General features: G+C 45.0%; 1 protein-coding gene across 1 annotated transcript in view; it reads left to right on the top strand.

The window, feature by feature from the left end:
* Positions 1-20,430, top strand: part of EXOC4 (exocyst complex component 4) — a 408,335-nt gene that overhangs the window by 315,026 nt on the left and 72,879 nt on the right. Inside the window, exon 12 of the mRNA XM_027808507.2 lies at positions 20,014-20,150. Within this exon, the coding sequence (XP_027664308.2) occupies positions 20,014-20,150 (137 nt within the window). The remainder of the gene's footprint in view (positions 1-20,013; positions 20,151-20,430) is intronic.

Raw genomic sequence — 20,430 nt, 5'->3', positions numbered from 1 at the left:
TCTGTCAGAGCCTCTGAAGGTTTTGAGAAGATCTCCACTCCTACATGCCCTTAGCAGGAGCAGGACACTTGGCTCCATGGAAAAGCAGAGCTGTTGTATATCCCATGTTGAAGGTTTTCAGAGGTTGTCCTCCTGCTCACTCCTCTTCAGCCCCTGAAATTTTAAGAGATTGTTTTTTAATCTGGCCCTATGGCTTGGACAGCAGGTGCATTTGTGTGGCAAACATGGTGCTGTAAAGATACCGCCTCTGCTTTGACTCTTTTCTAGAAGTAGAAGTTTGGGGAGTGTAAGGAATGCCATGAGGAGACTTACCCAATCTTCCCTTCCATCTTAGGAATGGTCAGCAAGAAGTGCTTTTGGAGCCTGCTGTAAAAAAATCAATAAATAAAATGGACTGCAGGAAATCTTCCCTATTCATTAGGCTTCATCATGGTCTCTGATAGTTCAGCTCGATCCCTAAACGCTGCATGCAGTATCCTTTACAAATCACACTGAGTCTGACAGCTCTGGATTGCCTTGATAGATGTGTAAACAGTCTGCCCCGTTGTGAATGCCACCAAACCCCATGCCTCCCTGATACCTCCCGTCACCGAATCTAATCACGTACTCCCGTGTAAGTGAATTCTAAGCTCTCATTACACGACAAATAAAAACTATTCGCTTGTTTCAGTTTTGAATTGCCAGTAATTAATTTAGAGTCCAGCGAGGTGTAAAAATAGGTGTGATATTTTCCCTCTATGATGGATTTAGAAGCACAGTGCTAAGGGGCCTCTTGGGTCATGAAGTCCCGATCCCTGCCATCAGATGCACAGCATCATATAATCTGATTTTCATAAACATACTAAGTCTGTCTTCAAAGCAGCCAGATTTTCATTCCCTCTAGCTCCTGTTGAAGGGTATGTAGACTTACATTGCTTTAGTGCTTTATGATTCCTCTAATTCCAAGCAATAATAATAATACTCAAGGTGTTTATCAGTGCCTGCTTATGCAGGCTGCTGAGTTTGGTCCACCTGAACTTTGCTGTCTCTCCTGTGGGGCTGCAGTGGGGTAGGTAACTTGGAGTCATCTGCAAATGCATCTGCTCAGAGGTATTCAGCCTTTCTGCAGCTGTAATGAGTGAATTAAAAAACATGAGATTTGATACAGAGGCTTAAGACAATCTTCTTCAGTTGTAAATGGGCCGTTTTCAGTGGCAATACTTTTGGCTGTCTTTTTGCCAGTTTTTGATCCAAAACTTTGTGACTTGCTCTGGGACTACATTGCAGTAACTTTTTCTTAAGGGGTGGACCAATGAAACCTGTTTAGAGGCCTGTATTTATTTAGCAGAAAGTCAAGCTGGTTTTCAGTGACTCAGGCTTATTATAAGCCATTTCCAACTTCTTGGTTGTGAAGTGTGGTCTTGGCAACCATGGTTGGTAGGACTTCCAGATTCGGTAGTTAGGGATGCTGTATTTTTGTGATAAATGAACTACTCAGGATCACCTTGAGCATTTGACCTCAGCTACTTTTGTTCCTTGAATCTATCAGAAAACACTCGCCACCTTTGAGTTCCGTAAGCTGGAGGTGTTGTCAATGAGTGAGGTGACTCATGGGTGAATGGGACACAGGAGTGAGGAAGAGATCTATCTGACATGGGACGATGGATGTGCTGTGCACGTTCTCCTTCTGCCTTTGCTGCCAGGTGGGGTTGTACAGCACTTCATAGGCTTTGCTGTCTGCACTGAACTAGCTCTCTACTGGCCCTGTCCACAGCTTGGAGACAAATAAGACAGAGTAAGAAACGACATTTGGATTAGACATGACACCCCCTAATTGTGGACGATAAGACTGTATGGGCAGGACAACAGGTCTTTGTGCTACTTGATTTAATTCACGATTGTCTATCAAGATGCTGAATTAAACAGGACATAGGCATTCTCAGGCTTTCTGATTTGGCAATGGAGTAATTTTTTATCTATGTGTTGCTGTGTGGCCCACTATCAAGGGTACCCTTCACTGCAAAAAGCCAATTATGAGAACATCTTGGCAGCCCGTGAGGGCCACACTGGTGATTTTTAGGAGCAGAAGTCTTGTGTTATAAAAAAGGTTTCATCCCCAGTGCTATCCAGGTCTAATCTTCCAGGTTTTGGCTTCTTTTGACATGGAAGTTGCGAAATTTGCCAGCGTACGTGTGGGGTTGTTTTCTTGAAAAATAGAGCTTGGCCTGACTGCTCTCACAGTTGCACAGTTCAGGAAAGATTCCTCCCTTTTTCAGACAGGGTTCTGTGTAGCAACAGGCAGGGATTCTGCTGTGGGAAGAAAGCTCTTGAATACCATTTGGCAAAAAAAAAATTTAAAAAATCTCAAGGATATTTAATTGCCTCTTCACTTGGGGGTAGTTAAGAATATCCCTTTTGCAGAGATTATGTAACCACATTCATCAGCCTGCTTCGTGCTGCTCAAGTGGAAGATGCACAAATATGGATTGACCCCATGTTGCAGTAACGCATCTCCCCTTTTAAGCACTTAATATTTAAAATTACTCTTTGCTCTCCAAAAATTCCCACATTTTTTGCCCAGTGGCAGTCCCAAAATGGCAGACTGCTTCCTGCACTGTACAAACTCCAAGTGGGATGACTGTCCCAATTCTTCAACGCTTTCACTGCCTCGGCACACCCAATGCCTGTTCCCCATCAGACCTGGTCATGTTTTTTTCTGGATAAGAAGAAAAATGTTGCTCCTACATGGGAATGAATCAAAAAACCAAGCAAGCAGTATCTGAGTAGTAGCCTGGTAGTAAATGAGCTTCTGTAATTTGCTGCTTCTACACAGAACTGAATTAAATCTGCTGCCATTAATTGCAACAACATCTTGACATTGGAGATGGATTTTTCCTCTGCTCTTTTTGCATTCAAAGTGCTACTCCCAGAGGCAGAAAGATGGCACGAGCAATCTTGAGTGCCACCTGGCTTCCCGATAAAGCTTGCATTTCATCTGGTTCACTTGTCGGCAATATCGCTCCTCTTAGCAGCACGGCATTGCCAGAGAGATCTTGCAAATATGACAACATTCAAGAGACAAATTATCTCCATTCGGAGTTAATTTCTGTTTCCCAGCAGGGCTCCGCTGTGACCCTGCTGGGTTTGGAAATGCTGCTGTTTGGTTAATAGATGAATGTTTTGTGGATGACTGTATCTGTGCTCTGCTGGTGCCAAGTTTGGCTTCCTCTGCTCTCTCGCCTTCTCACTTGCAGCCAGCATTGCGAGGCCTAAATGGATTTATTCACAGGACAATAACTTAACTGTCATTAGCATGGGGAAAATAATATATGAGCAAGCGATAAAACAAAATGCTCGTTCTCTGCCATCCATAACTGCCTGGGAAGTCTCTTAAAGATGTACTGTAGGGAGCCATCTGCTCGGAAGGAGACATGGGGCTGTCAGGAAATGATACACAAGTTAGACATGGGAAGAGAAGATGTATAGTATCATCCAGACCATTTGCTGAGCGGGACTGCTCATTATTGCTCTGCCCGCTCTGGCTGGGAATTGAACAATGGCATCTCCGCTGTTATTAGATAGCTCTCATAATGAGCTGACCCAGTGGGGCTTTCGTTTCCCAATTTGATTTTTTTTTTTCCTCCTAGAATGTGATCTGGGGGGAAAAAAGCAACTTCTTTTTGACACTGCCCTTTTGCAGTATTTTGGAAGTGGAGTTTGTGGGTTTGCAGGACTTTGTATTTCTTGCTACAACAGAGATCCAGAGTTATGAGCAAATGGTTGCTAAAATGCTGAGTAGTTCATTGAGTTCTTTTTGCCTCTTGCAGGGAGCTCAAAGGTGTGGAAGTATTCATTGCGTAGCGTGGGAAACAATGATGTGCAACTTGATACTTTTTTGCTTCTTGGAGTTTTGGGGGTTTCTTTTGATTAATGTACAGGCCTTTGGGCAGACTGTGATGAAATACCATAGCAGCATAGTTGCGGTCTTGTCAGCCTGGGTATTGTGGTTATGAAAGGGGAAAAGGACAAAGCTGGATCAAGTGAGGTTCCCCTGACATGTGTGATTCAGGGTTTGTCTGTAGGAGTGTTCTTCAGCACATGACATTTGACTTTACAGCATCAGGCAAACAGTGCAGCTGACTCCTAACACAAATATTTATCACAGAACTTGGGCCCCATCCAGACCTTGTTTTCTGCTGGAAGGTGTTAGATGGAGCTCTATGAGAGGTCTTCTTTTTCCATCCCTCTTCATGCGAATAGGATGGTGAAAGTTGCTTTGGTGGTAGTTGTGACCCATCAGTCAGATTCTGTGCAAACGTCCAAGTGTTCCTTTTCCACACTATTTTAAGCTGATGTGGCCAACCTAGCCTGCTGGAGATGGTCAGTCTGAAAGGGAAAGTGCCCTGCAGGCTAATGGCATTTTCCACATTTATCACTGCTTCCCAGAAAGTGTGGTACATGAACATAGGTTTCTTGTTTTCCTTCCTCACACCATGGCTCACATTTGGAAGCATCATGCTTCAGAAATAGTCCCATAGTTGGACTATCATCAGGTTGGTTCTGAGCGAAGAAGAGGCAAGTAGCTTTGTTCAAGCAGGGGAAAATAGTATTTTAACGGTGTGTAAATTTTGCACCCAGCCCGCGAGTCTCATTGTAATTGCTGCTTCTCTTTGCAAGAATCAAAGGCTGTTTTTGTCTGTTCTCCCATCTCCTGAACAGAAGAATTTGTCAGACCTGAATCTCCCGGGGTTTGGAGTGGTCACTCGGTTTTGATGAATGCAATATTAATACAAGCTGTCAGATACTTGGAGCAAGCTGCTCACAATCTCCATGCATGAGGAATTTCAAAATAATCCTTTGGGGACATCGAGGGACAGAACTGTGATCTCCTTAGTCTTTGATGTGTAGAACACAAGGCTTAATTTATTGAATAAATCACAAGTGATGCCATCACGTACAACATACAAGTTTTCTCTGTGCTTTTTGGGCAGAGCTTCACACTACATCTTCCCTGTTGGTCTGGTGCTGTGCAAGGGTACCCTGAGTTGCCCTTACACTGGTCAAGTCAAACCGTGCTCATGCCGCAAGAGTAAATGCAGAAAAGTAAACAAATGGAATAAATGAAACTATAGAGCTTTTAAATCTTCTGCTTCCTTTTACAGAAGAGACAATTCATCTTTTTGTAGTTTCCAACTTCAGAAGCTCTGCATAATGCCAAGGGTTTCATAAAATTGAGATTTCACAAGACTAAGGATATTTGGATTCTCTTTGTGTATGTAGACATATATGTGTGTTAATTTTTGCCTTGAGTACATTGCCTCTCATTTCCTAGTGGCTTTGGTTTTTGCTTACTGAGTCATACCTGGGAGGAAGAGTAGGGAAAGTTGGTCTGAGAGACTTCAGCTCTACTAAGGTATGCCTGGATGTGGTTGGAAGGCATTTTCTTGCTGAGTTGTATTGTGATTTCTCCATACCAGCAATGTGTTTGTCTGAAATCATCTGGAAGCAAATGAAATCAGGCTGGGGAGTCTAGCATCTGTCTTGTCCTGGAGAGTCTAGTGGTTAGAGTATTGGCCGGTGCAATCAGACATCAAGGCTCACATCCCTCTGCTGAGTGAATGGTCTAGGAGAAAAATTTATCTCCTTTTTATTGTTTTCTTAACCACTGAGACAGAGAGGCAGAGATCAATTTTGTGTATAAATAGCATTTCAGCACAGGTCTGTTCTAATGGGAATATGGAAAAGGTCTTGATTTTGCCCATTCTGTTTGGGGCAACCCAAATTAGAAACATCAGAAGTTGCTGTGAAACCAAAGTGTCATCCTCTGGCCTCCTGTGTGCTTTGTTGTGTCAATTCTCTTTGTAAACAGTTGGTTTTTTTTCCTTTAAATTTATACTCAACCTTAGCCCCACAGAATCCCTTAGCTCCAACTTGAGGGCAGCTCTCTGGGAGCTGGTGGCTGTTGATGTGGCCCATCAATCATAACTATCAATGGTAATGGCCAGCCCTTTATGCACAGGGCCACATTATGTGTGGCAACGAGTTCTCAAGAAAACCAATGTAATGAGGGTTTTAGCAAAAATACAGCCTCTGAATTGCAGAAATCCATCCCAAGTTGCTGGTAGGTGACATTTAAAAGCACTTTGGAATATTTGAGATTTCTTTTCTTTACTCTCTGATTCCTACATTTAGAAAAAAATCATCTACAGGTGAAAACTAAACTAATGTTTAGGGAAAATAAGGTTTTTTAACTACTTGAGAATGCTTAAACAAGGGTCAGTTGGTCTACTGCTTTTTACTACTGCCTCTAGAAAAATGAAACATACACCATTCCTGTGGTTTAACTGCATTTTCATCCATGGTGGCTTATAAAGTCAAGCCAGAGAAAACAATACCATAAATTTAAATGCCAATTTTAATATACTTTTGGATGTCTTAGTGGGAGACATATCATCGGCAGGAATTTAATCCACTGCCTGTAATTGGCTGGACCCTCTTGGAGGGCCTCTGCTCTCTCCCATGTTTCCCAAGGATTGCTTTGGAAAATACAGACTGCTTTATCACATTCATTATAGTTAGGTTAATTCAGTGTAAGACACAAATGTGAATTGCAGTGCTCTAAGGTGAGGTTTGAGTGACCTGTGTCTTTCAGGATCTCCCCTATATTGGGTGTTACCTTCTAGAAACTCACTAGTGACCTTGGTTTTGTCACTCTACATTGTCATTTAGCCCTACAGATGAGACTTAGAAACTTGTTCCAAAATCATAGAGTCATGAAATGGAATGGTTTGGGTTGGAAGGGACCTTAAAGAGCATCTACTTCCAACCCCCATGCCATGGGCAGGGACACCTTCCACCAGCACAGGTCGCTCCAAGCCCCGTCCAGCCTGGCCTTGAGCACTGCCAGGGATGGGGCAGCCACAGCTGCTCTGGGCAGCCTGTGCCGATGGCTCACCGCCCTCACACTAAATAAATTCTTCCTAATATCTACTCTAAATCTACCCTCTTTCAGTTTAAAACCATTCCACCTTGTCCTGTCGCTACAGGTCCTTGTAAAAAGTCCCTCTGCAGATTTCTTGTCAGCTGTTTCAGTACCTTTAGGTACTGAAAGGCCACTCTGAGGTCTCCCTGGAGCCTTCTCTTCTCCAGGCTGAACAACCCCAACTCCCTCAGCCCGTCTTCCTAGCAGAGGTGCTCCAGCCCCCAATCATCTCCGTGGGCTCCTCTGGACTCACTCCAACAGGCCCGTGCCCTCCTTGTGCTGAGGACCCCAGAGCAGAGGCAGCGCTGCAGGGGGGTCTCACCAGAGCGGAGCAGAGGGGCAGAATCCCCTCCCTGGCCCTGCTGGCCACGCTGCTCTTGGTGCAGCCCGGGGCTCGGTTGGCTTGCTGGGCTGCGAGCGCACCTTGCCGGGCCACGCTGAGCTTCTCGTCCACCAGCACCCCCAAGTCCTTCTCCTCAGGGCTGCTCTCAATCCATTCTCTGCCCAGCCCGTGTTTGTGCTTGGGATTGCCCCGACCTACAATCTGACAAATGGCCTTGTGATTTCAGTGAAATTACCTCTTTCTGATCCTAGAAGCTCTGCCTGGGTTAGCTCTTGGAGCTCAGCCTGGATTAACTGTTAGCCTTTACATGTCATTCATGTATTTATTTGGCCCTTCTGCTTTTAGTATTCTTTCGCATTTTCATTAATTCTTGTTGAATTTAGATCATACTTACAGTCTCTGCATTGTTGTCCACATGGACAGCATAAATTCATGAGCACAATATCATCTTCTTTTGAGGGCTCAGTCCTAAGCCGTTCTCCATCTATTTTTTCAGATAGCTTTTTTTTTTTTTTTCATCAGCCAGATGCCCTTGTTGTGGTTGCTGTGTCTTTCCAGGAGTTTCTTTCCTCCACATGGGGCATGTGTATGCCCTCTCTCTAGCAAGAGATTTTTAATAGGTAAGTATGCTTTAAAAGCTGAAGCTCTGAGACTGAAGGAAATAGACCTTGGAGCACATAGAGTATTCATAAAAATAATACAGATGGCTCTTATTCTGCAAACAGGGCTAGCCATATGAAAACATTTATTAAAAAATGAGGTTCACTCTGCTTCCAGAATTGATGGCCTGCTTCTGAGCATCATTAATTTCATGGCCCGTGTTCAATTTGTATCATGTTTCAGCTGCTAATGATGTTCTAGTGCAGGTATTACAAAGGAGAAAGAAACCTGCCACTCAGTACATGAGAAATAAATTGTCACCTTGCCATGAGTGTACCTGTAATTGGGAGAGTTGTGTAAAATCCTAAGAGCCACTTCTGGGAATATTCAGGGGGGCTGAAAATGTCAGGGACGAGCTTCTCAGCTCCTGCAGAACAAACCATTGCTTGAAATAACTGGACGTTATTTCTTTTCATTGCAGCCTTGCACAAATGTATATTGATTAATAAAGGAAGAGCGTGGTCTGTGCCTGACACTTTTGAGTGATAAACAGTTATGCAGCAGTAAAGAGGGTATATTAAAGGCTGAGAGCTAATGACTTTTCTTGTGTATGTAACACATTAAAACCAGCATGAAGCTACAGCTATTTTATCATGCTGCTAATGTCTCTGACAACATTCACTTGGTAGGAATGAATGAATGGAAATCCATTTAGAGAAGTAAATTAAAATACCTTAAAAAATGCCTTTAATAATAGCTACAGAACTCAGCAGGATCAGAGAAGTGAGAGATACAAAAGACCTATTAAGTTATCCAGTCCATCTCTCTGCCAAGGTAGCGGCATTCCTTATTATGCACTTACTACTGTATCATTCAGTGAAGACTTAAATGTCTCAAGTGGCAGTGTTTCTTATGGGAGGGTGATCTAAAGGCTCTAAGATTGGACTGTGATGAACTTTCACCTGTGTGCAACCTAATTTTTCCTTCCCTGCTCATCTCCTCTGCTGCACACGTGGATGTGCAATGAGAATAAATGGATGAAAATCCTTATTCGAGTGTTAACTTTTATATTTCCTGCTTTTTAACTTTGTAACAATGCTGAGTTAGCAGCCTGCTTGGTGTCAGGGGTGAGTGTTTGTTTGTTTGAAGACTATCAAAACATCAAGTGGATGCTTCCAGTCCCATGGCTATGATTTACAGCAGTATGTTTTTGGAGTTGAGAACCGCTTGGCAGGGGATGCTCCGTGGCTTCTGCTGGTAGTCCATCTCCAGCAGCATGGACCCACTGAATCCAGTCCCTTTTTTTTGGCATGGTGGCATGTTCCTGGGCACCGGCTAAGAGTTGATGTGCCAGGAATTCCTGTTTTGTGGGGAAATTAGGAGAGGTGAATAGTTACAGTGTCTTTTTGGGGTGCAGATCTGCACTGCTAGTTCTAGAGAAGAAAATGCCACTGCTTTTAGGTATTTCTGTGTCAGAGCTTCTGGGATGGCAAGATGGTTTTGTTTGGCTAGTTGTTTTTAAGCATACCTTGGGCAGCTTTTGCCATGAAATATATTTGGGCTCAAAATCAGAATAAATGTGCCTGATCTCCAGTATAATCAGCTATAGAAGTGTGCCCAGTAATTTCTGCATCAAGTCCATAACTCGGTTTGAATGTAGCTAGTGTTTCAGATAAGCACCTGTGCTTGATTTAGAGCCTTGCAGAGATGGAAAATCCAGTACATGCAAGCTGTTCATGTGGTTAATTACCTCCACTGTTAAAAAACATGTAGCTCATTTCTGCTCTCGTATGATCCAGCTTCAGCTCCCATCTGCTGGATCTCTCTATGGCTGGCTTAGAAGGCTTAAATAAAATAAATAAGGAGCTTGAAAAGTATTCTGGTGTCAGAGGCATTCAGGAGGTCAAAAAGAAAAAGATTTTTTTTTCATTTTTCTATGCAAATGTCTGAACAGGGAAGTGTAATGATAACCATCAAATTCAGTTCATTTGGGCAATGTAAAGCAGGCAGTTGCACAGAGCATTTCTGACCGGAAAAAGCTTTTCATATGTAGTTATCTAGTCACATCATTCTGTCCTGATGGTGTGGCAAAATTGGTTTCTGGTGGGACAAATGAGCTGTAGTCTCATATGTGAGTGAGCATCAGTCTACAGCCGTCATGAAGGATTGTGAAGAAGAACTGAATTGCAACCCAGTTGTTAAGTCCACATTCTGCATGATGTAAGAAAGCATGAAGGTAGATGTTGGCCAATTCTGACCTGCGATGTTGTACAAAGGGATTCAGTTTAATTGGAAATTGGGGAAATCTTCCTAAGAAAATGTTTCCTTGCTGTGAAGCTCCATCTGGAGCACAAGCATGTCTCAAATTTGGACAAAGAACATGATGAAAAATCCCATCCTGACATACCACGGTCTTTGTAGACCCCAGTCTTTTCCAGCTTTGGGATTTGGCTTTACCTATTGCAGAAAAGGCACATGCGCTTTTAGATTGTGCAGGCTTTCGTTCAAATTGCAGAGCAAATGAGTATCCCTTACCTGTTTTTGAAATCATTGCAGAGCATAGTTTGAAAACCCTCATGGCAGACTCCTCTTTCTGTGCTTTAAGTAGTTGTGATGGATTGCACACCACGCTTACTGGACTTCAGCAGGGCTGGCCACAGTTGATGTGAACTTTGTGTGTTACAGAGGAGGTTCATGTGTTCAAAACACAGACTGTGAAATCCTAAATAATGAAATTAGTGTTTAGAGGAAGAAAACAGTTCTTCTGCATGGTCAAAGGTAATACAGTAATAAGCAGATTTTACGGTACATGTTTTCCTTTTTTAAAAAAAGAAAATGTACATTTTGCTCTTCATCAATATTCTAGTTCACTGGAGCAAATGTTTTCTGGATCACACAGTGCCAGGTAAATAAGAGCTATCCAAGACCTTGTCTGTGCACTCATTTGGCTACTGCAGCATCACATTTAAAGGTGAAAGGGAGACACAGCAGATCCTGGGCTCCTGTTCACATCCATGGGGATGAAGGAACTCAGGACCTCTAGAATAAAGCCCATAAAAAGAAAAAATGTCACTGAAACAGGCAGTGTTATAGTTTAAAAAAAAATAATAATCCCTCAAGGTTAGGAGCATTTGGGAAGCAAAGTTGTAGTAGAATGTAGTATAACCATAGTAACAGTCAGGATCCTGCAGAACTGATACTGGGATAATGATTTTTGCTGAAAAAAAAAGAAGCTGTATGAGAAAAGCAGGCTATCAGATTTTAAGACCGTAAAAAGAGTTTTTGCATTTAAACACATATTTGAATTGATACATACTAAGAACTCCAGCCCTTTGTAAACCCTGGATGTACCACAGAAGAAAACAAATTGAAAAGCCCCCTTATCACTCTGTGTGAAATAACCACTAATCAGTAAAACAGACAATTTAGACTACCATCTTTCTTCTGTTAGCTAAGGAAAAATTATTTTAGTTGGTTCAGGGTTGGTTTTTTCCCTTCTGCTTCTGTTGGGGTAATCATAGCACTGATACGCTGAAATAGGGATGGAGGTTGGGACCCATGGCAGTGATGGAGCTGGAGCAGCACCCAGCTCTCCTGCCCAGCCCATGCCCCCTCCCCCAGCCACAGGGGTTAGCTACTTTTTAAACATAAAGTAGGTTTAAGCAGCCAGTTTATCACAATATTTAGGAGAAGCTGGGTCCCCAGCTCATGGTTTTCAGTTTTGAATGATTTCCATCTCTGACTCTGCTCTACCAACATGTAATAGCATTTAATGAGATGAGAGTAGTTATTTTGGTGGCCTCACAAGACAGTTATTAAACTGCTGGAATGTGGGCAAAGGGAGTAAATGCATTTGTCTTTTTATCTCCATCTCCCATTGCCCTTCAAGGTGCTGACAGCACTTGATATTTAGAAGCTTACAAGAGGCTGTCCAGGTATTTAAGCAGCAAAACTGGTAAAGCAAAGCACCAGTAAAGCAAAGCACATGCTGGGAGATCACTGCAGAGCTCCGTTTCACCTGCCTGCTGAGTAACAAACTATTATTAATTGACAGCAGAATAACCAAATTGCAACTGGCACCCTAATGCTGCAGAGCATCACGGGTCAGAACACGGGGGGAGGCAGGATGGCAGGTGGGGGCGTGGGATGGGGAGGCAGCTTGGGCACGATGGGTTTCCTAGTTTAGAGCTGATTGCCTTGGATGTGATTTTGGCAAAGCTCCTGTGCCTGCTGAAAGCCCATTAGTCTCTATAAATGTCCTAAGAAACTAATCACAATATTAATGAATCATAGAATAGAACAGCCCGGGTTAGAAGGATCCTGAAAAGATCATCTGGTCCAACCTCTCTTGAGAAAGGGAGCCAAGATGAGATTGTCCAGCACCCTCTGCAGTTGCATCTTGAAACCCTCCTACAATGGGGGCTCTACCATGTCCCTGGGGAGGTTGTTCCAGTCAGTGATTCTTCTCATTGTAAAAAATGTCTTATGTCGAGATGAAACCTCTCCCATTGCAACTTGTACCTGTTGCCCCTTGTCTTCTTCGTGTGGTCCTTCTGAAGACAGTTCTTCTGTCTTCTTTATAGCTGCCCCTGAAGTACTGGATAATATAACAAAATTAACCCCAGATCCTTGACCCTAGATCCTGTATCCTATATGGTATTTGGAGAATTGCACATTTTTCTGTGGAACTCCGTATGCCGGGCCATATCTAGGAAGCACATCAAGCTCAGTCCTCTCTCTACAACCCCATTACATGCCAGGAACGCTTACTTGCATCCAGCAGCATTTTGCTGGTATGAAACCCAAGTGCAGCGATGGTCAGCCAAGCTTCAGAACTTTCATAGAATCACAGAATGGTGGGGTTGGGAGGGACCCCTGGAGCCCCCCCAGCCCAGCCCCTGCTGAAGCAGCTCTCCCAGAGCGGGCTGCACACAGTCACATCCGGGGGGTTCTGAATATCCCCAGAGCAGGAGACCCCACAGCCTCTCTGGGCAGCCTGTTCCCCTGCTCTGGCACCCTCACGGTAAAGAAGTTCTCCCTCCTGTTCAGGTGGGGCTCCCTGTGCTGCAGCTTGTGCCCGTTGCCCCGTGCCCTGTCGCTGGGCACCCCTGACAAGGGCCTGGCCCCGTCCTCCTGGCACTCGCCCTTGAGATGGTTGTAGACACCCATAAGGTGCCCTCTCAGTCTTCTCCTCTGCGGGCAAAACGGGCCCAGCTCCCTCAGCCTCTCCTCATCAGGGAGATGCCCCAGTCCCCTCATCATCTCCACAGCCTCTGCTGGCCCCTCTGCAGCAGTTCCCCATCTCTCTGGAACTGGGCAGCCCAGTTCCACTGGACCCAGCACTCCAGACGCGGCCTCACGGAGGCAGAGCAGAGGGGGAGGATCCCCTCCCTCGCCCTGCTGGCCATGCTCCTCCTCATGCCCCGCAGGGTCCCAGGGACCTTCTTGGCCCCAAGGGCACACTGCTGGCCCAGGGGCAGTTTGCTGCCCACCAGAACCCCCAGGCCCTTCCCCGCAGAGCTGCCCCCCAGCAGGGCAGCCCCAGCCCGTGCTGGTGCGTGGGGCTGTCCCTGCCCAGGGGCAGGACCCTGCACGGGCCTTTGCTGAGCTCCATGAGGTCCCTCTCCGCCAGCTCTCCAGCCTGGCCAGGTCTCGCCAAATGGCAGCGCAGCCTCTGCTGCAGCAGCCGCTCCTCCAGCTTTGTGCCATCAGCAAACTTGCGGAGGGAGCCTCTGTCCCTTCATCCAGGTCACTGATGAGTAAGTTGAACAGGACTGGACCCAGCACTGACTCCCGGGGAACATCATGAGCTACAGGCTTGCAGCCAGACTCTGCACTACTGATCTCAACCCTCTGAGCTCTGCCATTCAGCCAGTTCTCAACCCACCTCAATGTCCTCTTACCTGACACACACTCCCTGAGCTTGCCTCTGAGGGTCTTGTGGGAGACAGAGTCAAAAGCCTTGCTGAGGTCAAGGCAGACAACATCCACTGCTCTCCCCTCATCTACCCAGCTGCTCATTCCATCACAGAAAGCAGGTTGGTCAGGCGTGATTTCCCCATGGTGAATCCATGTTGATTTCTTCTGATAACCTCCTTTTGCTCCACTTGCTTAGAGGTGACCCCCAGGATGAGCTATTCCATCACCTTCCCTGGGATGGAGGTAAGGCTGACTGGCCTGTAGTTTCCTGGGCCCTCCTTGCCCTTTTTGAAAACCGGAGTGACACTCGCTTTCCTCCAGTCCTCAGGGATGTCCCCTGTCCTCCACAGCTTTTCAGAGATGATAGAGACTGGCTTGGCAATAACATCTGCCAGCTCCCTCAGCACTTGGGGGTGCATCCCATCAGGGCCCATGGATTTGTGAGTGTCAGGTTTTCATCAGTGATCTCTAACATGTTCCTCCTTGGAAGGGGAAGGTCTTCCTTTCTCCAGACTTCTCTTGCCTCCAGGGCCTGGAAAATCTGTGGCCAGCCTTGGCATCTATCCCCTTAGCACTCCCGCAGGCATAGCTGTTCTGAGGGAAATACTGGGCAGCCTCTAGCCCCATCTCAGGGCAAGCAGCTTCCAGCATGGAAGCAGCTGAGATGCAGCTGCTGAGCACATGGCAGGGGGGAGGAAGTAAGTAAATAAATAAATAAAAGCAGCAGAAAATATTCCCCAAAATGGCGGGAGTATTTTGCCTAAACCTCCTGTTATTTAAAATGTTTGCACTGGGCATGGCACAGGCAGCAGTTTGGCAGCTGACTGCCAAGAGGTTTGGAGAGGTGGGATGGGGATGGCCGACACTGCAGCATGGAGGGTGGGCTCAGAGGGGAATGAGGAAGAGTGAAGTTTTGATAGGAGAAAAGAAGCTGGATCAGATCTTCGACGGATGCTGTTTCCTTGGAGCCTTGGTTAATGAAGGGGACTTCCCCAGCGTTTGACTTTCCCTGGTGCGTGCCGCGGGGCAGGGTTAGCACCAGGGACTGCACTAGGGCTCCTGAACCAGAGCATCCCTTGGCACCCTGGGTTACGGATTTGTGAGATGCTTGAGCCCAGTAGCAAGGTGCTGGGAGATGACCACCCGTTGCTGGCATTCAGCCAGATCCAGCGCTGGCTTTCAGTGCATGCCCATCAGCTTTATTGCTTCCATCCCAAGCTGTCCAGAAGCCTCCACAAGTTCATTTCTGCAGCTCATTGCAGAGTGAGGAATCAGCCTAACACCCACAGGTACTACAGGAATGTAACGCCAGCCTTCCCAGAGGAAAGGAGACACTCCACGGTCTCTTAAACCACAACCATGTAGTTTCCAAGTGCAGCCCCCAGCTCTGCACCCCACCTCCACGGGAGGAGCCGGGGCAATTTGTGGGGAAGTTTGTCACCATAATGAATGATGACACGGCACACAGCACCCGAGACAGGTGAGGCTGCATCAAGTGGAACAAATCTGTATGGATGATGCGTTTCTGCTGGGGCAGGCGAAGGCTTCCTCCTCTGACATGATGATTTATGTATTTGCAGCTGTTGCCTGAAGAGTAGCACCGCAGCATGGGTCACTGGAGCCCTCTGCTGAGTACACCTTCTCAGTGCCGGGAAAGGAGGATGAATAATGCTTTGGAAAGGCAGATGCTGCGAATTTAACATTGTTGGGGGCAGCTGAGAAGCTGTAATTAAAAATAAAAAAACAACGAGAAAATGCATGAATAAATGTTGCATGTCAAGGAGTCAGTTTGAGACATAACCACCAGCATCCTTTGGAAATGGACCGAAACCCAGAGCTATGGGCCAGCACTGAGCCTGAAGAGGTTTAAAAACCTTTCATCTCTCCTATTCCGCCTTTAATTACAGCTGTGCTCCATATAGTACTTTTAAATTTGTGGGGTGTCAGCTAATCTCCAGTGTAAAAATTAGATTAGGCTTTTTTTGGCTTGCCTTTTTTTTTGTTTGCCTTTAAGGCAGCCACATCCTGCACTCATCTGGTGCCTTCCTCTGCCAAGGCATCTCAAGGAGATTTTAAAGTGATGGGCAATAGTATACTAATAATTGACAACCTTTACAGTTCCAAGGTCTCTTCCTCCATCTGCTGTGTTTTCAGGAGCCTGTCACGTGGTGAAGCCATCGCTGCACAGGTATATTCCCATCTTTGCCTTCTTCCCCCAAGGAAATGAAGCAAGTAAACAGGCATGGGAGAAGCTTTGATTTCTGCAGAAAAAAATATTTAGGGTGGAGATTGTTCCTCTAATCTAAGTGCTCCTCGCTAAGAAGTTGGAGAAAGCAAAATGACAGATTGAAAACCTGGAGGTTTGCGTAGGCTTGACCTGTTTTGAACTTCTGCGTGTTGGGGAGTTGTTGGGGAACCAGCTTTATTGTACTGAAACTGCATTTTAAGAGACTTTTACAAACATACTTCCAGCTGCATCATTTTACATCGAGTGCCCTCTGGCTGTAGAGGAGTTCAGTCATTTTAAAAACTTAGGTGGGGTTGCACAAGACAATAATTCCAGAGGTATTATTGGAATAATACCTTTGGGTCTGCTTATTCTCCATCACTCTGGACTGGTGAAAACCCTATGGCCAGAGTGTAAATTATACCTGCCCTGGAGCTGCTTTACGTTATCTGAAGCTTCAGCACAACTGAGAATAAGGGCCATATCAAGGAATAATGATAAATGTTTGCAAGATACATTAAAGCTTAAACCCATGGTGTTAATAACAAGTGGTGCGGCTCTGTTTTATTCTGTTACTTCAACAGTAGCTAATGGACAGGAGGTTGTAAGAAGGAATTTCTTTTTATTTTTAGTAGCCTTAAGACTCTTTTAAAACCTTCACCCCAATGTGCTGTGGGAGTAATGAATCATACCCTCTGCGTGATGTTAGGATTCAGCACCACGCAGCGTTTTCAGGTGCGAGAAGATGAATATTGTTCTGTGGATGAGTTTCCTTGTTAGTGTGGGTTTTTTTAAAAGGCTTCATTGAAGTGACTTGCCATAAAATTATGCTTTGATCATACCCATTTGCTGTTAATGAATCCAGATGGGTTAGAGGCAACCGGATTGTAACTCTCTGATAATACGTGCACTGCCTTTCATTTTCTCGCACGGAGTTTCAGAAGATCCTGCGCTGTCCCAGCTAACGAATCCAGCTGTATTAGTGTGGCCTAATGCATCCTAATACAGTGTCCCCAGAGATTCGTGCAGATGTGTCAGGATTGCTTTGGAAAAGGTTAAGATGTTACAGAAAAATAGCCATTACCTATCTGGTACTATGTTCTTTCATATGGTAATCTTTTTTCTTTTGTTTTTTTTTGGTCATGCAAGTAGCTTTGTATTTCCTTTAAATCAAAAGATCTTATTCTAAGATCCAGATATTGGCAGGAGCTTAGCTGTGATTTTAATGTTGTAGAGAGGAGAAAGTAAGTGGGAGAAATGACGTAGAAACCAGCAATATCTTCTTTTTTAACATACAGTCTTTGGATTTTTAGGTTGTTGTTTGCTCAAATGTTGAGTTACATAAAGAAATAGACATGAGGTGGATCAAGACCAGGTTTGATTCCTCTTTGTGTGGTTGCACATCCAACCCATGAAGTTTGCTATCACACGAGGATACTCAGAAGGAAGATCCTTCCCCTGGTGTGCTCTAGGAGAGATCAGCTGATAGCATGGGTCTGCTGAAAATCCCACCCATTTCTCACCAGTGAAATACCAGTGGCAAATGAGAAGTATGATTATCCATGCGAAAAGGAGAAAACCTGTTTTTGTCTTCCAGGTTGCTACATGACTTGGAAGATTATTATTTTTTTCATTCCCTATGTATAAATGTTAACTTTAATGCTTCACCCTTAAGGATCAGGATCAGACCCAGAAGGAGTCTTGAATGCTGCACAGCAACTTCTGTATTTTCTATTTGGGCAGTCAGAGATGTTCTCGTGGCTCGTGTCAGCAGGTTGGAGAGTCACCTTGTCCCCTCTTGACAGACAAACACTGGCCATGGGAGCACTTTTAAAGCCATCTAGGTGCAAAATGAAGCCGGTCTGCTGAACCCCCTTGCACTGACTGTGGTCATCGGTGCTTGAAAGTTGAAGGACAGCAGCTCCTTAAACAGCCTAAATGTAATGAAGGCATGACTGTGCCCTACCTCTAGCCCAGTGGATCTCATTGATCTAATTTCCCCAAATTACTAGGTAATTTTCACACTGCATTTATCAGCCTAACATACGTAGTCTTGGGTTTACTCTCAAGGGAAAGGTGCCAGATTGGTCTCACATTTTAGTAGGAACTGGGTAGATTCTTAAAATGCTGCTTTTCCCCTTGCTACAGTCAGCCTGGCACCCAAGCAGGGATAGCAAAAAGCCTGGGCAAGTTTGAATGCTGCAGCTAACAAGCTGTGCTCACACACCTTGGAGCCCATTGGTGCCAAAAAAGCATCCGTGGCTGCTGCAGCCTCTCCACGCGGTTGTCTGCTTCATTTGCTTGCAGTGGTTCTGGGTTGCAAGTCCTGTATGCTGAATTGCTCTCTTGTGTACATCAAGGCCAGGGTGGGACTGAGTATTAAAACATAGATACTTGTAATAATAGGAGAAGCGGCATAAACAAGAGCATCTGAGAGGCAGCTACGCCAGACTGTATTTTTGTTTGGACAAAATAATCCCAAATTGTTGCTGATTACAATATGAAAGATCAGTTAATTACTGTGATTTGGTTAAGAGCAAGCTTAATAAGATACAAGAGCAACCAAAGAGAAGGGTGGTTTTTTTTCCTCCAAGTACAGTAGTGAGCCAAGGATGTATCAGAAACAGCACAGGCGGTGACTAAGCCTTCATTGAAACCCCCACATGCTAAGGAGTCATGTGTGCTCTGAATGAGGATGAGATTTGCAGATGCTTTTTTACCAAATCAGGGACAGTTAGAAGAATCAATTCCTGTCACTCAGGGGTTGCTCTGGAGGAGCAGGATTATGGATCAGGGAGATGCTGCCACACTTTAATCTGGAAATCAATAGAGAGATGGAAGTTGGGCTTGTGGGGATGTGGCAGAGACAATGATTTGGGGCTTGATGAGATTTTGCTCTGCAAACGACTGAGTCACTAACTCCTCTTCACGTCCTGATTAACACGGAGAAAGGGCTAAATTCAGCTTTGATGCAGCCCTCGTGAAGTCTCTGGGGTCCCCCCATATAATTTGAGTCCAGAATTTCTCAGACAATCCAGGGCTCCCAGATGCTTTAGTCTCCTTTGCCTTTGCACATAGCTCAGGAATACCCTTCACTCTGCCGAGCTTAATACTAATTCAATGTATATCAGCCCTGGATTTTGGTAACCTTCCTTCTGTCCAGTTTGTAGCAACCAAATGAAATACAACAGTCAATGTTGTAAATACAAATGGTGTCAAGTCACCTTGCAGTGCCTCAGAAATCTCAGAATTCATACGGAGCTGTTTAAATCTCAGATGTTATCAGATATGTGGTACCTCCTTCTGCAGGCTGTCCAAACTTGCTCATCTATAGGATGTAGAGCAGCATTTTTGGTTTGCAGACTTGTGCTGTTGTCCTATGATTGTAATACACTGCTTGGGGTAACAAAAGGGTTGCAAGGCGCTACTTAAACCTCAGGTGGCAGTAGAAAGCTTGTGCCCTACACAATACACACGCAGCTCATATGAGTGGGAGTGATGGGTGAAATCCTCAGTATTTAAGATGGTCTGCAATCTGTGAGACCAGAGTTATTGGTCAGGCTGAAACACTTGGCGTTTGCAAGTCCAAGCAGAGTTCAGTGAAGCCACGTGTAACCAGTTCCTCTGAAAATCATACCTTCTGCATGTTGAGGTTTCATCTAGTGAAGGAAAGACCTGGTGAACTCCACTGGTCCTCAGCAACTGGCTCAGAAATCCGGACTTACAGACCTGATAGTCAAACAGCTAGGCAACCCCTGTTCACCTCTTGCATGGTTTCTTCTTTTTCCTCATTCATTCTGCTTTACGCCACTTTATGGTATGGACTGCTCCAGCATCTGCTCAGCGTCAGGAAGCATCAGCTGTATGGTTGCATCTGTGATGCTAATTAGCAAAATATGAGAAGGCTGAAATTAAGATATACGCTGAACTGCTATTCATACTTCAGCTTTTTTTCTTTTCCAGAGCACAGTAATTGTGGAGAAGACTGTTCAAGACCTGATGAACCTGATGCATGACTTGAGCGCCTATTCGGATCAGTTCCTGAACATGGTGTGTGTGAAACTCCAGGAGTACAAGGACACTTGCACCCTTGCCTACAGGTACAGGCAGGCTTGGAAACCAGTGTATGCTAGCAGTACTGCTCTTGGGCTTCTGCTGTTTTGCCCTGAGTAAGCAGGAGGTACTTCTGGAAATCATCTCTGCAGACATGGTCAAGGATTTTTCTTTCTAGGTGGGGAAAAAATCTGAAATAATGATCATTAGCATGTGGAGAGTCTTGGCTTCCCAGTGACTTTATCCACATCACACTGTGGTTTAGGCTTTTTAAATGTGGATGGCAGTGGTAGCAGGGCTTAGAAACCACAGAGCTTTTCTCCTAAT

This window comes from Falco cherrug, chromosome 5 (genome assembly GCF_023634085.1).
Source record: "Falco cherrug isolate bFalChe1 chromosome 5, bFalChe1.pri, whole genome shotgun sequence".
NCBI classification, from domain to species: Eukaryota; Metazoa; Chordata; class Aves; order Falconiformes; family Falconidae; genus Falco; species Falco cherrug.
This window is presented reverse-complemented; position numbering and strand designations above follow the sequence as displayed.